The sequence below is a fragment of the Gymnodraco acuticeps genome, unplaced genomic scaffold (genome assembly GCF_902827175.1).
Source record: "Gymnodraco acuticeps unplaced genomic scaffold, fGymAcu1.1, whole genome shotgun sequence".
Taxonomy (NCBI): Eukaryota; Metazoa; Chordata; class Actinopteri; order Perciformes; family Bathydraconidae; genus Gymnodraco; species Gymnodraco acuticeps.
In genome coordinates this window covers 435,002-451,050 of record NW_022992177.1, presented here as the reverse complement: position 1 = coordinate 451,050, position 16,049 = coordinate 435,002, and the positions used below count along the sequence as shown (strand labels likewise).

Here is a 16,049-nt window from a genome sequence, read left to right as displayed (position 1 = left end):
TGTTGCTCTGCTATTCCACACACCATTGGGTCTACATCTGAGACCTTACTATACCAACCTGGTTACACTTATTCAAGAATAACTCTTAGGATAGACTTCTCACGATGTATACATCTCAAGGAACTGCTTTTCTTTGTCCTTTTCTGCATTCTCTATCATCTTGTCCACTTACCCGTGTAGTCTATTCCTATAGATGGAAAGGAGAAGGATGTAAAGCTGGAAAAGTGAGAAGGTTTTTGCACAAATGTTTTCAAGCCATTGGTGAAACTGCAGTATCCTGGCAGTTCCCTGCTCTCCTCTGGTGTTCAATGTTCATAAAAACCCATCCAGCCTTTCTGACTGCTTCTAAAGAGCCTGATTACTTTAGGAACTCAATATTGCGTAAAGCAAAACTGGCAATCATTACAATACACAAGGTGAGATGTGCAAGAGGAAAGCATCTTGTATTTTCTCCTAAAATGCCTTTACTTTGGATGATAAGCTCTGTGAGCTAGGCGATGGATATCTCTTAAGCTCTAACACAGCTCCCCAACACTATCATGCCATGGCGAAGCATTCACCTCACTATCATTCTCTTCCTCCCTCTATTCCTCCTGTCCGTCTCCCTCAGTCCAGTGGACAGTACACGGCCCAGTTGTTTTCCAGATGGTCCGTGATGATTAGGAAGCTTTTGGAAGCCGCCGCTCTGCTCAAATGTTCTACAGCTGTGAGCTTTTGGAGCATCATGTTAAAATGTCCACAGAGGGCTTTGGAACAGCCTACTATTTCCTGAAACCAATTGTTACAAATTCAGCAACTCAATTTGTCTTAACTCACTTCCAAGCAGGCCTTCTCTTTCCCTCCAGACCTCTGCTTTCACATGGATCACACCTTCTTAACCACATCCCCTAATGTATTGCTGCTACACTACTTCTTCTCACCTACTACCATAAGATTGAATAAAGGGTTAATGCTAGACCGATGTAGTGGTTGCTGCCAAGTTTTCAATTTAGCAGTGATGGAAGGATTAATATCGTACCCTCCTGGTCCTGTTGCTTTGGCTTATTCCCCCCCTCTCTCTCCTGGCAACAGCGTGCTCTGCACCGCACCCCGTGCAGATCTTACATGTCCCACACTTGTCTCTCCCCAGCACATGTCTTTCAGGCTAGACATAATGTATGCTATCAGCAGGACATTGTTTCATTCTGAGGCTCCTCTCCTAAGTTTTTAATCCTCTCACAATTCCAATCTCTTGAGCTCAGCGACATCTTAAAATGCTTTTGGCTCCTTAGGTGGGAGCCTTTGATGATTTTTCCCGCTCACGATAGCCATTTCATAGTGAGTGTCAATATCATTGAGAATAAGTGGCTGGCTGCCATACGTGTTGATTTGATAACCCTTACTTTATATCTAATGGTCTAATCCAGGCCTATTCAAATGGCGGCCCGCGGGCCAGATGCGGCCCAGAACCAACTCCCGAGTGGCCCAGCCACCCGTAGCCAAATTCCTACACTAGTACAGACCATGAACGCAACACTCCGCGTTGCATAGAAACCACTAAACCACAACGCAGCACGTTTTTTGAAAGTGCATCTAGTGGTGCTGCTAGTAACGGTGATGATGGCAACTCTAAAACATGTCTCTCTCAACTCTGAAGCGTAAACAGAGACAAAACGGTCATTGATCTTGTGGAGCAGATGCGCGCATTCCAAGTCAAGCTGGACCTTTTCGCGACCGACTTGAGTACGGGTCGGATGCTGCATTTTCCGACGCTCCACAAACACATCACATCCCCGGGACAAATCACGGATGTGATGACATATTTCATTGCGAGGTTGAAAGAGAACTTTGCCGGTCGATTGGATGGACTTGCTCTGCCCACAGAGGTGATGGGCTTTGCCAGAGACCCCTTCACTGTTGCAATAGAGGGGGACGTATCAACCAGAGCAAAATAAGTGGTCCCCTGCATCGACGAGGGGACATTTACACTGGAACTTATTGACATGCAGTCATCCGTAACCATGGCACAAGAGCAGCGCACTAACGGGCCAGCGAAGTTTTGGAGTGATGTAAAAAAACAGCAGTTTCCTAACGTTCAGAAAGTAGCGATCTGTGTGCTCAGTATGTTTGGATCAACATACAAATGTGAATCAAGCTTTTCACACATTAACTAAAAGAAAAGTAGCACTCGCTGCTCCCTGACTGACGGCACTCTTCACCAATGTTTTAGGATTGCATTGACATCCTATGAGCCAAAAATCACTGCTCTTGTTCAAAACTAAAAATGTCACTTCTCCCATTGAGAAAGTCAGCGATGACAAATCACAAATGGGGTGATAGTAAGCACCTAGTTTACTATAGTAGACGTGTAGTGTAGTATTCATTCATAGTTACCCTTATCCCTTGTTATGGGTTTGTGCACTGAAGGGTTTGACAGTTCTTTTTGTATTCATTTAAATGAACGTTGTAATGTGTCTGGGTCAAATGTGACCAAAACGTATGATTTTTGTTAATACTTGAAAAGTGAAAAAATAGTATTGCTATAGTACTACCTCTTTGTGTTACATTGGAGCTCTTTAACTGTTTGTTAATGCACTTTTTGATGTGCATGTGTCATATGTATCCAATTTTATTTTGTATGTGAGGACATTTATTAAGACTTCTATTATTGTATTCAGTTAAATGCACTTTGTGATGTGCCTGGTTCCAAAAAAAAACAACTGAATATTTGACTTCTAAAGCAAATTCTAATTAATGCTAATTTGTTGTGTTTTTATGCACTTTTTGACGTACCTTTGTTAGATGAACAATCAATAAAAATGGCATGTTTTTCATCGCAGTAATATGTGTTGGTTTAAAATGTGTCATTACCCGCTTTTTACAGGCCGCTGAATGTCTGGCCCAGCTGAATTTTGTAGTTATAAAATCTGGCCCAACTGAATGTGTAATTGAATAGCCCTGGTCTAATCAATTCAGAAGAGAATAGATGCACTGGTAAGCGTTTTTCCTTGTCCATCTTCAAGAAGCCATTCATCTTCAAAGTCCTTATGTAATATCATAACTAGGGCTGTCAAGTTAACGCGTTAATAACGCGTTAACGCAAAAATAAATTAACGCCACTAATTATTTTAACGCGATTAACGCATGTGTATTTTGTTTCCTCCGCCGCCCCGTAGTTTCAGAGCGCATCGAGTTTAAAATACCGTCTACAAGCTGATGCTGACAGCCCCGCTCCTGCCGCCCGCTTGTGGCAGACCACACTTCCACGCTCACTGGCAGGCACCGACTGGCTGTTGGGAGGACCGGGAGGGTGTGTGTATGTGTGGCCCGAGCGAGCGAGAGAGAGACCTTACGTGCATTGTTGTTGTTAGCATCTGGTGCTAGCTAGCTGCGCTAACGGATATAAGGAGCTGTTTAAATGAAAACAGAGGAGCGACATTTCGCCACAACTGCGCCGAGCACTTGACTTTACACACACACACACACACACACACACACACACACACACACACACACACACACACACACACACACACACACACACACACACACACACACACACACACACACACACACACACACACACACACACACACACACACACACACACACACACACACACACACACACACACACACACACACCATTTGTATTGTATTATTGTATGAGAGAGGTTCCAGGTTGAATTGAGGCGAATATTTGTAATGTTCAGAGGTTGTTGTGTTTAATATTCATGAGAATATTTGTCATTGTTCAAATGATAATAAACATTAGTATAAAGCATATGTGTCCACTCATATGTTGATAAGAGTATTAAAAACTTGAAAAATATTCCTCTAAGGTACATTTAGAACAGATCAAAAATGTGCGATTAATTTGCGATTAATCGCAATTAACTATTTTAATCGACTGACAGCCCTAATCATAACCCAAAGTAAAACAGCTTTTTAGAACCACTTATTGCTGCCTCTCATATGTCTGTGGGGTTTCAGGTAGTGTGAAGCCCATCATGACTTGAGTGCACTGTAAAGTGTGCTGCTAAATGGGGCACTGCACATAGGCTGAAAACTTCGGAAAAAATACCAAGTTCTTAGAGTTGTATTTGTACAAGCAGATTAGACAGAAATAACCTAAAAAATGATTTCCATCCTGACAATATCTGTGTATGCTTACAGCGTATTACTAGCTGGGAATATGGCTCTCTTTCTGGAGACAGGGAGGGATGCAGACAGTGGCAGTGATTGGATAATACACTGCACTTATTGCTCAACTGTCCTCTCCCACGCTCTGTCCTCAGATGTGGCTGTCCTCTCTTAAACAAATATTATACTCCACGCCAAGTGTCTCTTTGAATAATGTATACCTGCTGTGATTGATATTGCACCCCTCGTGTTTCTCACACGCTTAATGTCATCACTGGAGTGACCATAGGAAGAATGTGCTATACTGTTGAAAAGTCACAGGAAAAAGTACTTCAATTGTTACAAAGAACGCAAGCTGTTTGTCCAGCAAACAGAAACCCTGGAGAAAACAAACTGCTAAAATGTGCATCCCTTGATCTAAATGAGTGCCTGTGAGGCGCTGCATGTTTCCTGCTTCCCGGAGTTGTAGCCGTCTGTTTGAGGTCAGGTGATTTACAGAGAGCTCAGAAGAAAAGCACAGCTAGGATGCTACAATGTCTCACTTCAGACATTCGTCAGAAATACAGTGCTTGTTTTCGGTAGGTAGGTAGGTAGGTAGGTAGGTAGGTAGGTAGGTAGGTAGGTAGGTAGGTAGGTAGGTAGGTAGGTAGGTAGGTAGCATAAAATACATGGAAATGTACATAAGAGAGATTAAGACACAAGAAGTCCAACAATATTTCTGAAATATAAATAAAATAGCATTAAAAAGTAAAATAAATGATAGAATAGAATAATCTTCTTTATCATATTTATAAAACAATTCGTCCGTCCTTTCCCTTCGTATCCACTTGCCTAGATAGATTTGGGGACCTATCATGCGAAATGCAGTTTTGTACGTCTTTTATACATGAATATGTGTCCCCGGTGTGTCAGGGAACTCACCAAGTGTCAAAAAACACAACCCTCTCTCTTTTCCTCCATACCCAAATCTCTAAAAACGGGGCTGCAACGGAGCTGATTATTATTTGAATTGTTATGACGTCAGAAAAGGGGTGCTCCGCCGATATGGGCAACTCTCCACCTATCAGGGGAATGAGAGACCGCTCCAAAGCGCTGGAGACGCTGTAGTACATATGTCAGGCCTGTAAAATGGCGCTGTAGTCTGCCACAAAAGCAGAATCAGCTCTTACAAAAACAGGGCTGGAAAAGAGCAAATATAGCAAAATGAGGCATGGCTAAAATGCATGATCTGTTTGATATTTTGAAAAAAAAACTTCACAGACATGTTTTATATAGGTATGGCCCTACAATATATGTTTCAAATATAGCATGATAGGTCCACTTTAAATCAGGTTTGCACTGTAAGAAACATTTATAATTATATTATTTCCTACCTTCATTTTGCCTTAACACTATCGGACCGCATTTGCTTTAAATATTTTGAATCCTTCATAGTAAAAATCTTTTTTATCTTTGCTGTTTCAAAATGTATGTACAACAATTTAACCCTACGCTCTACAGTCATAGAAATGAGTCAAACTTTACCCCTCACTTTTGTTGTGTGCATGCATGTGTGTACTTGTGCACATAGTTGCCTCAGAATACAAACGTTACAGGGACATGCTCATTAAAACAAAGCTCTATCTTGCCAATAGTGATTAAAGCCTCCACAGGGTACCTTTAAGTACTAGGTGCAAGGAAATCAATGTGTTCTCTTTACACTTTACACAGCTGGGCTCCCTGCAGCCTGCTTTCAGTTTCTGCTAGATGGTGTGTGTGAGTGTGTGAGAGATGATGCCACAGTGGAGTGAGCTGACAGGGGCTTCATAACCGTAGAGATGGCTATAGTGATCCGCCAGTCTGATCAGCTCCCTGCAATATGTTTCTGCAGCAGTAAGGATGGATGTCTCTGCAAGTCCTCAGTCTGGTTTACATATCAGCACTAGTTGCTTAAGGATAAATGCAGCCTTCCCACCTCTGTGCTGCTATTCACAAACCAATGTGTGCTGACATTCCTCCTCCTCTCTGTGTGAGGGGGAGCCCACTGTTCTTCACTGTAAGACCTCTGCTGGTGGTGCATATAAACACACCCTATAATATGAGTGTGATGTTCTGATTGCTCTGACTCTGCTTCATGGAGATTTCAAGATTCACATTCAAGGCTTTTATTGGTCATACGTACATAGCTACAGTGTAGTTATGTCGATGAACATCTTAGGTCCCAGGCTCCTCCATCAGTGCAACACAATACAACAGATAGAATAGCGCAAGTAAATACAATCAAATAGAATAGAAGTAGTGCCATAAGAGTCTACAAGTGATACAATGTGGATGTTCTTAGTTCAGGTGTTTAACAGTCTAGTCTCAGAGAGGAGCACGATTTAGTGTTTCAAGACATCTCCCCATTGTGACAGCTTTATTACTACCTGCCACCAGACTGATAACGGTCCCTATTGAGTTTGTGGGTGTGTGTATGACCGGTATATGTCACAGTGGAAGACAGATGAGCCATGTTATTAATATGACTATACTGTCTGCACCAACATCACAGTAAATTGCTGTTGGTGCAGATGATATGATGTAATGTTGTATCTAGGATAGTAAACTGCATATGCGTCCCATTGTCTTGTAATGTTGGTGAAAACATCTATGTTGTGATTATAGCTTTCCCTTCATTGATTCACAAAAACTTGTTTTGGCAACTTTGTATTGAAGACACAGGACAACAAAAAAAAGGAAGATTTCTTTTAATAATAATTGGCAACTATTTTTGACAAAATGTAATTGTTTCATCCCTTCAAGATATAATGCTTAAAGGCGATGGTTCTCAATAATGTGCTGCTTTTCTGGTCTTACATCATAATAATTACAATGTATTTAGGTTTTGGTTTGACGTGATAATAGACATTAAGGTCGCCCTAGGATACTGTGGATTTGTTTCTACATCTATGTGTCTCGATTGGAACACTTTGAACACTTTCTTACACGTTTAGTATGGTACCCTTTTGATCGCTTTTCTTGCTTGCTCTGCATGTCGTAATACATCGACAAGTGGTGCTTTGAATAACAGTCATTTCAATAACTTTCAGCGTGACTGTTGAGAATGAAATACCTTATCTTTAATACACTACATTTTGGCTCAGTTCTGCGTAATAGTGATGTCATGCTCTCTTAAAAAGAAAAGTTCAACTCTTAACTAAGAGTTTGTGTAAGTACTTCATAAATAACTCTCAGGTCTTATTCAGTATTTTTAGTCCTAGTCAGACTTGATGTGCATGATTTAATGTGACATGTTGTAGTTTGATGAGCCGAAAGTACGAAACTTTCTTCAAATCTATAAGAAGTTTCTGTGTAGTCTTTTGGAACAGCATTAAGTGGACGTAAGATATTCAGAGGCGTTAGATTTTCCTCTGCCTATTTGTTTTCATTGTTTATTCATGGAGGAGGGAGGCTCATTAGTCATTCAGTGTGGCAGTGTAAATGTGTACACGAGAAATGTGTTCTTTGCCAAGAACTAAAGCACAGCTGAAGCTGGCTCTCTGCCAATCTTAAAACCAGCTTTAATCTACCTACAGTCCAAATGTTCTGAAAAACATGTTTTAGAAACACAGCCAGGACACTGCCTGACAGGAATGGTTGTCATTTTTGGCAGTTTGGTTGCAAATCTATACGTCCTCCTCAGCAATATTTGTATATAGAATAACAGGAATAACAGGAAGCTGTTGAGGAATGATCTGGTTCTAAGTTTGAAAGTCAAAGTCTGTTTACATAAAATCCTGAAGATAGTTTTCAACTGTGACTCCAGAGCAGCATTTTGATATGATACATACAAGCTGACATTCTGTTGCATGTGTCAGCAGCAGTTGACAGCCATTTCAATATGTTTTGGAATATGGGTTGACTTTTGTGAGTTCAGCTACTGCTGATTGAACATGGGAATGTCATCAATATAAGTGTTGAACGATTCAACAAAATAACACCAGACCTATTTGAAATGCTTGCCAGAAATCATTTTTTTATTTCAATTATGAATTCTGGAGCTAGGGTTAGACGAGATCTGTGAGACGCATATCCATGCACCTTGGTGTTCATGTTTCTTGTTGTCCTCTTGATCAGTGAAACCTGGATAAAGGCCCTTTGGTGCGGCCTTTTCATGTTTCTCATTTCAGGTGGACACATCTCAAAAATACACAAATACACTCCTTCTGAAGCATAAACAGGTCTTAAGGTTAAACCTTGAAGCCAAACAAACGGAGAAACTAAACCTCAACTCAATGCAGTATGGTTTCAGTTATTAGCACGTGTTGCTACAAGCCTCTGTTGTTTTTGCCAAAAGCTGTATATTATAACCCTCAATCCCACACACTTGCTTCAGGATTCAACATTAACGGTCAAATTGAACCGCCTCATTTCCCTCCTGCGTGAATACACTGACCTAGATTGACCTGATGTGACCTCACCAATAATGAACTCATAGGGAGATGAGAGTGTTTACTGAGGAAGCAGTGTGTTGGTGACTAAGTCAGTACGGCCGTAGCTTGGTCTCTGCTAGGGACAAAGCATGTGGGGCAACAGTGGAACAGCCGGCATAATAAATCAAAAAGAAGACTTTCTCTCGCAAAATGAATTCTGCACACCGTTAGAACTTACTTCAGACTCCAGGAGTTTCAAATCTATGGCATCCTTCAAGCTTTATGATTTATTTCCCTCCAATCAGAAACGTAGGCCAGCTCTGTTGCTTCATTTGTATTTCTATGATTTCCATGCAACAGTCACCGCCCTCATCAATGGTGCAATAAGCATGAAGATATTGAATCATACAGTATCGCTTACGGTGAATGTACCAATTCAAACATCGTCATGATGATGCCACTGGTATCACAGTGCTTTGTTTACAGAGGGATCATTGTTCACCTCGCTTTCCCTGCGGCTCATTTGTTCATTTCATAGTTTGCACTTAGGTGCAGCATATTGTCAAGCCCCAGCAGAGTCAATCATTTAAAGCCTTTGTCCTATGTAGGCGTTGCACAATTCATTTCTTTTGACCTCGAGAGATTTTCTTCTGTTTCTTCTAATGGGACCAAACAAGGTATGACATTTCTTTATACTTTTACTGAGTTAGCATGGATGCCTTTTTTTTACTTTAAAGAAAGCATCTGTTTTGTTTGATAAAGAAAACAAGTATTTCAAGCTGCCTTGTAGGTTTGCCACTTGCTTAAAATGGATTTCTTTTGAGCTTTTCTGCAAACAGAATGGCTCTGCCGTCTTAAGTGTATCTCAATTACCACCTTGTGCTACGATTAGTTCGTACAGAAGAGGAAATCAATGCAAGTCTGTTGGGAACAAGTTCAGTTTCAGTCTGCAGAACCTTTCGTTTAACTTTCTTTAAGGACAGTGTAATGCTATGTTTAATGGATGCTGCTCGTACAAATGCTATGCTATCTTTCTATAAGCTGCGTTTACCCGATATGAAACTACGCTGATGGTGAATGTGATTATCTGTGAGTCATGGAAATGTGCCGATCCTGTTTACATGTGTTTTGTATACAATAAAGGCCGATGTCACCGTTCCCTAAGGTATCTGGCAGCAGCGTCTGTGTGGTGGTGTGAGGTCTACTGCAGTATTGTGAAACTATGCTGTAATGAACAGAGAAGTTACGCTTTACTGCAAAATGAGAAAACATGTAGTGTTGTAGTTTATTCTTTTATTTTCCCTGCAAGACATGTTTGACTATGAGAGGAAGCTGGATGTTTGTGTGACCCATTCTACTCTGTGCTAATCCTCGGTACCAGGAAAGAGCAGTGCACACCTCGACTGAGCTTTTGAACACTTTGAACTGCAGGGTCTCTTATTCTAACCAGTTCTTTGTGTGAAATGAATCGCATGAATAGAATAGGAAATGTCCAATAATAGATCTTTAGCAACTTTTCACATAATTAAAACCCTTATTAACATTGATTAAGCTACTGCACGTGTCCAAGCAAATTCAGTACACACACTATTGTTTCACTGCAATGTTATTATTATAAAGTCAAGAAAAGACAACGTCTGTTAAAGGAAAAACAGTTAAGTTGCTATTTACAGCAAGGCATCCTGTTAAGTAGAGAGAAAGAGTTAGACTAGGTAGACTGTGTCAGAGAGAGAAGCAGGGAAACCCTGGAGGCTGCAGTGTGGTCTTTGCACACCGTCAACTTGGCAGCATGTCCTCTCTCTCTGTAATGTGATATTGATGTATAATATATCAAAACACAAGCAACATCAGTGTTTCAGGGTGTCTCCTCGTTGTTTACAGATATGCTCTCGGGGCTTTATTTAACTGTTACCTCCCACAGAAATGTTGTTGAGTGGGATGCGGTAAGAATAAGATCTAACATTTTGAAATCCAGGATCATGTTCTCTCTCTGAACAAGGTGTTGTGTCCCAGTTTTTTTATAAAGCAAGAAGATGTCTATAGGGGCTTTATGTGATAGCAAGAGGGATTGTGACATCCTCCTCTGTGCTCACAACGACACATATCGTCTGTCCTGGGAGAGGGATGCCTCGAATGTTGCTCTTCCTGAGGTTTCTTACATTTCACAAACATTTGGCAAGTTTTCCCTTGTCCGGATCTAGGATTGACGGTTATAGAGATCGCTGTATGATGCAGATTCTGTTTAGAGAATGGGATGATGTGCTTCTTCTGTCAGACGGTGTTATTGGGTAATAAAGAGATACATAGCACAGGTGCCTTTTCTTAGCATTTTTGGAGTTGAGCGGCTGATTCTCTGTATATGAACAGTTCGAGGTGATCCAGGCATGTGAAGTATCCATTTTTCACTGGAACAAAGGACTAAATAGACAGGAGGCCCGTGACTTAGGGGCCCACATGTTGAAATTGGTCCCGGAGCAGCAGGGGGATCCCCCAGAAGCAGCTGGAGGAGTCTGGTGAACAAGCTGCAAATTGAAGAATTAATCATGTTTTTTCAGAGCTTGTGTGAAAGCTATTTCTTGACAATTGTGCTGTGTACTGTATGTGTGGCATATGCTGCTTCATTTCCCTCCTGCACAGCCATTAGCAGAATGAGTTGCACATCTATGCGTGTATCATGGAGATGAAAGGAACTTTGATCTGACTTATTTTGAGGTTTCCTTATGAAGATATTTTCAAAAGTGAATGTAGGCTATTCTTTGATCAACGTTTAGTTTCTGACAATGTCTGATTGAGTTTTAAACATGTGTCGTGACTTTGATCTAAATCATCTCTGAGCCTCTTTGAAGGTAAATATACAAGAAAGTAATATTAGTGAAATAAAACCTTTTCACAGGTTTGTATCAGAAGACCCTAGTGTGCCCGTAGTGTGCTCTGCGTTGCCTGTGTCTGAGGAACACTAACACCCCAAATACGTGTCCCAAGATAAAGTCATATGTTTCATGTGTATATAATACTCGTTTACTAAACCCATATGTGCCAGAGACTATATTTAGTATGAAACAATTAGACAACTCCACAATATTTCTTATTCTTAGACTGTGTATTGAAATCTGTTTCAGACAGACTCTGGATAGTATCGAACAGTATAGTTTTGATCTCATAAGGAATCACACTTTAATCAATAGCCAGTCTGTTTTTACGAGTTCTTATAACAAATACTTTATCGTGCTCTTGTTGTTTCTGAGACACAGCTATTTTCTGATACTGTATTTAGTCTTTGGGCCAAATGACTACTGTTATTTCCTTAAATATAATGACAAAATAAAAACAGTAGTCCCATGTGCTCAAAGAGTAATTATAGTAAGATAACAGAACTAAAGGTTTTCTTGGGCAATGCAATTCATATCCCATCCGTTGTATTGTATTTTGTATATCTGACAGTAGAGGACAATGGAACCTGTGAAAATGGGATATTTGCATTTAATGCCGGATTAATGTGTTTAACTTTAATGACTGAAAATAAGCAGCGTGCCTGATTGGATATTTGCATTCGAGAGAAAAGTGAACAGAAAGAAAATATCAAATTTCTGCTTTGGATTTGTGTCTTTCTGTCTGTAAGCCCTCTCGTCTAAACATAGATGAGCCTTAACAGTCAAGCAGCTGTGCTCACAAATCTCCTTCTTTGTGATTTATTTGATGAATATGCATAGATTTACTGAGATCATCCGAGGCCTCCTGTTACGTGGGGTTAATTGTTTATGCCTGCATGCATTCCCATGCTCATCTCCAGATCGGGCTTTCTCTTTGTATCCTGCTCCAGCTGCAGGGGAAGCTGACTGTGCTGCTGAAAGTGAGAAATAAGCAGCGAGATTAGGACCAGATGTCAGCCTGTGTGCTGTTATGACGCTGCTAACCAAGTGTAGTTACTGACTTTGCCCAGCAGAGGGCCTCAATGTAGCATAACATCGTCACTGGTATAATCCCAGTTCAAAACAAGTTTTACAGGACAATAGGAACAAGAAGTTGCATGATATCTTATCGTATTGATTGCATAAGGATTATATATGTTTTAGAAGCTGGTATCAGTTAACAGTTTTCATATCAGCTGATTGTCTTTCTTTGTGGTTATAGACCCTTAGAAAACTCACACCATTCTTTCCAAAGTTTTACTAAAGTAGTCTGCTCCAGTACTTTTACTTATCTACTTATTTTACTTTCTTGTGTTTTATACACATTAGTTTTTTGTCCTATCGGTTTTGTTTAAATGTATTTATGTTGCTTTTTATATATGTATTGATGTACAGCACTTTGGTCAACTCTGTTGTTTTTAAATGTGCTATATAAATAAACTTGGATTATCTTTATCGGAGTCATTTGATCATAATGCTATATTTAATGTTTGTCATAGGTTTCACTGCTCTGTAGTTATTTTGTGTAACTAATGATTGTAGCCATTGGAGGGCAGTGTTGGATTTGTTTCCATAGCATCCAGCATCTCTTTAAACATAATCACAGAAAGTTCACCGCATAAAAGATATATATTTGTGTACATAATGTATTGTAATTTAAGAAATAGTTTGTGTTTGTGGTGCACTCTGACTAACAGTTTCTTCTCCTTTTTCTCTCCTCCTCGCCCCCCCTCTGTTTGCTTTTTGCATCATCAATCCAGGTAAGTGGCACTTACATGTTTCATTCAGAAAAATAAAAAGCCTTGCCAAGTGTAGGAGGATGACTGGGTGCCTTTCACCTTGAGGTGTTTACACTGTGGTGTCCAGCAGGGAAAATGTCTTCCCACTGTCTTGCTCTGCTTCTCACCCAGCTGCTAACTCCATCTTGATGGAAATAGCCCGGTGCATGATGTGACCCATGCACAGAAACCCCTATTGTTGAATTCTTTCTCCAGGTCTGTGTATAGTTTCTCCTTTCTTAACTAGAAGTGGAAAACATTTGTCCTTTTTGTATTTATTTAGTTTTTGCAGTTTAGCCAGGTTAAAGCTTTCACTCAATTGACTCTTTGTCCTTCTCGCCTGTGTTTCCAAGCAATCCCCTCCCCTCTTATTATCTATGAGCTTGTCAGGAAGTAGGTGTATTGCCTTTGTGACCCCTTATAACTCAACAGTGACACATGCAGCTGTTGGTCAGAGGGCTGTAACAAGGAGGGAGCTGCTGCGGAGACATTTACAACAGATTTTCACAGAGCTTGTTTTTATGAAACAATATCATCCCAAAGCAGTTACCGTGACTAACCTGGAACAGACTGCCTGGCTGTGGGTGTGATGAGCTGTAACGAGGTTTGAACCCCAACAGAAGTAGTTTGTTGTTCTTTTTCTCAGAGGATTTCAGTAATGTGGCTGCACCTACACAACCAGCAGTGGGTGACCCTAAGTGGAGACACTCCCTAGTAAACACACTCCTAAAATGTGACCTCTCCCTCTGATGAGTCTGTTTTAAGGAGCAAATACTACTTTTGGAAATACTTCAGCCTGTTTCAAAGAGGATGCACACATTGAATTCATTCTATAAAGTCAGAATTAGACTTTGTTGGTCTGAATGAGGAATATGAGGGTAGATGCCAAGAGCAGAGATGCATGAACATGCCAAACTCACATTGGATTGAGTCAGTGAATCAGTTGACTGCCCAGCACTGAAAGCTGTCCTCAATTTGTCAGCTGTGCCCTCCCCTGCACACGCCAAGCCCTTGTCTGAGCTGGCATTGATTGCCCCCATTTCAGATGTGGATTAACAGGGTGTAGCAGAGTGTCAAATGTGAATATGGGGAAGTTCAGTTGGGACTTAGTCTGGGATGCACTTAGACCCTGTACCCTTATTTTATTTATGAGCGGTACTCACAAGTTTAACTGCACCTTGCACTGAAAATAGCTGATCGGTTCAACATTTGTCAAATTCTCAAGAGTTGTACGTACAGTAACAGTGGCGGTTCTAGACCAATTTGACTGGGGGGGCCTGGCTGGGGCCAGTTATTTTCTGAGAGAGGCATAATAAATACAAGACGAAAAAAAAGACAAAGACAGTATGAAGTAATTGCGCATAAGAAAACAATGCAATACAGTTATTGGTACACATATTTATTTCAGATACTTATAGTTACTGTTTTTACGCTCTAATGGGTCCGACTAGAATGACAAATAACGTTAGTTCCGCCTATTCTGTCAGCCAATAAATCGTTTAATCATAAACTTTTCATTTTCAGGGGGGCCACAGGGGGGTCCAAAGTCAGTGTTACGGGGGCACTGGCCCCCACTGACCCCCCTAGAACCACCCCTGAGTATGTTAGTCTTCTCCCTGCACTATTGTGAGTCCGATGAATATCTCATGTCATTATGAAACTAAATACCTATGACTCCCTGTGAGGGAGGCACAAGAATTTCCCATGTCAGTGTTCTCGAAGTCCACCACTCCTTCTGTGTGCACATCTGTAAGCGTGGATTAGGTTTTCTGATGAGGCAGCAGTCAGGTTTGAGGTTTGAAGCCAATCCATCTCTTCAAGGATCCAGCATTAAGCGTGACGTCTGGTTTGTTGTTGTTCGACTGCACTGCAGTTGGCTTTTTGTTTTGTTCCCTGTTAGTACAGAACTCCCTGGAAAAGTTTCATCAACTGCAGATTTTTTTTAAGATGATTTTCCCCTGCATTTAGAGTGTAGAGATAGGGAAGAGAAAGAGACGAGCACCACAGGCCAGAATCGACCACTGCAGTTATATGGCATGCGATATAACCACTCTGCTGACTAGGCGCTTCGATTTCCGTTCCTTTTGCATGACCATTTGACTTGGATAAACTAATAGCGATAATGCATCTTTGAGAGAAAAAAAGACAGTCACATCTAGGTCTGTTAAAGGCAGGCTTTAGTCACTTAATATGTGGTTTCCTAAGGCACTTCTCCTCCACATGACTGAAACTGTTTAGACACAAACTGGAATATGTGCTCCCAGCAGTGTTTGTTTAGTCACCTGCTGTTTGCTTTCCTGCAGCTTGACCATGTTAATATTTAACATCCACAGCACAAGATGACTGTTTCTTTAGCTTACTGCCAGAAAGCTCATCTGGTTAGAAAAAGACAGAGGAAATTATAATTGTAGTCTTACAATATACATTTTCACATGTACATATCGCCCTGCGTGATTAGAGGCGCTGCGCTGTGTCTTTTATGTTCCTACCAACAGTTTCCAAAGTAAAAAATGAAACAGTATCTTAAATCGCCCTTCTTCCAATTTCCAACACGGTTAACTTTCTGAAGTTATACTCTCACATTTACTCTCGCTTTCTCTTCTTGTCTCTCAAAGTATCTTGGCCTGTCAATCTCGTGGCTGACCCACTTCTGTTGGTCATCTTTTCTATAATCAGTTGGAGCGATGTCTTAGTGAGGCGGAGCTGCCCCTTCTCTCTGCTCACGCTAGCAGCTATCTCAGCCCGGGGACCAGAGGAACTAGAGCTTAACAGATCCTTTATTGCATTTCCTTACAGTGTCAGTTAAGAGCTGCCATTCTTTCAATCTCTCTGTCGATCTGGAATTAAAGT

General features: G+C 40.8%; 1 protein-coding gene across 7 annotated transcripts in view; it reads left to right on the top strand.

Moving 5' to 3' along the window:
- plekha5 (pleckstrin homology domain containing, family A member 5) overlaps window positions 1–16,049 on the top strand; it is an 85,709-nt gene that overhangs the window by 11,431 nt on the left and 58,229 nt on the right. The window contains exon 4 of one of the 7 annotated variants that reach the window (XM_034204832.1): window positions 13,182–13,280. The exons of the other annotated variants lie outside the window; for them this stretch is intronic. Within the exon in view, the coding sequence (XP_034060723.1) occupies window positions 13,182–13,185 (4 nt within the window). The 3' untranslated portion in view covers window positions 13,186–13,280. Of the gene's footprint in view, window positions 1–13,181; window positions 13,281–16,049 lie in introns of those variants that run through there. 7 annotated transcript variants of the gene reach the window in all.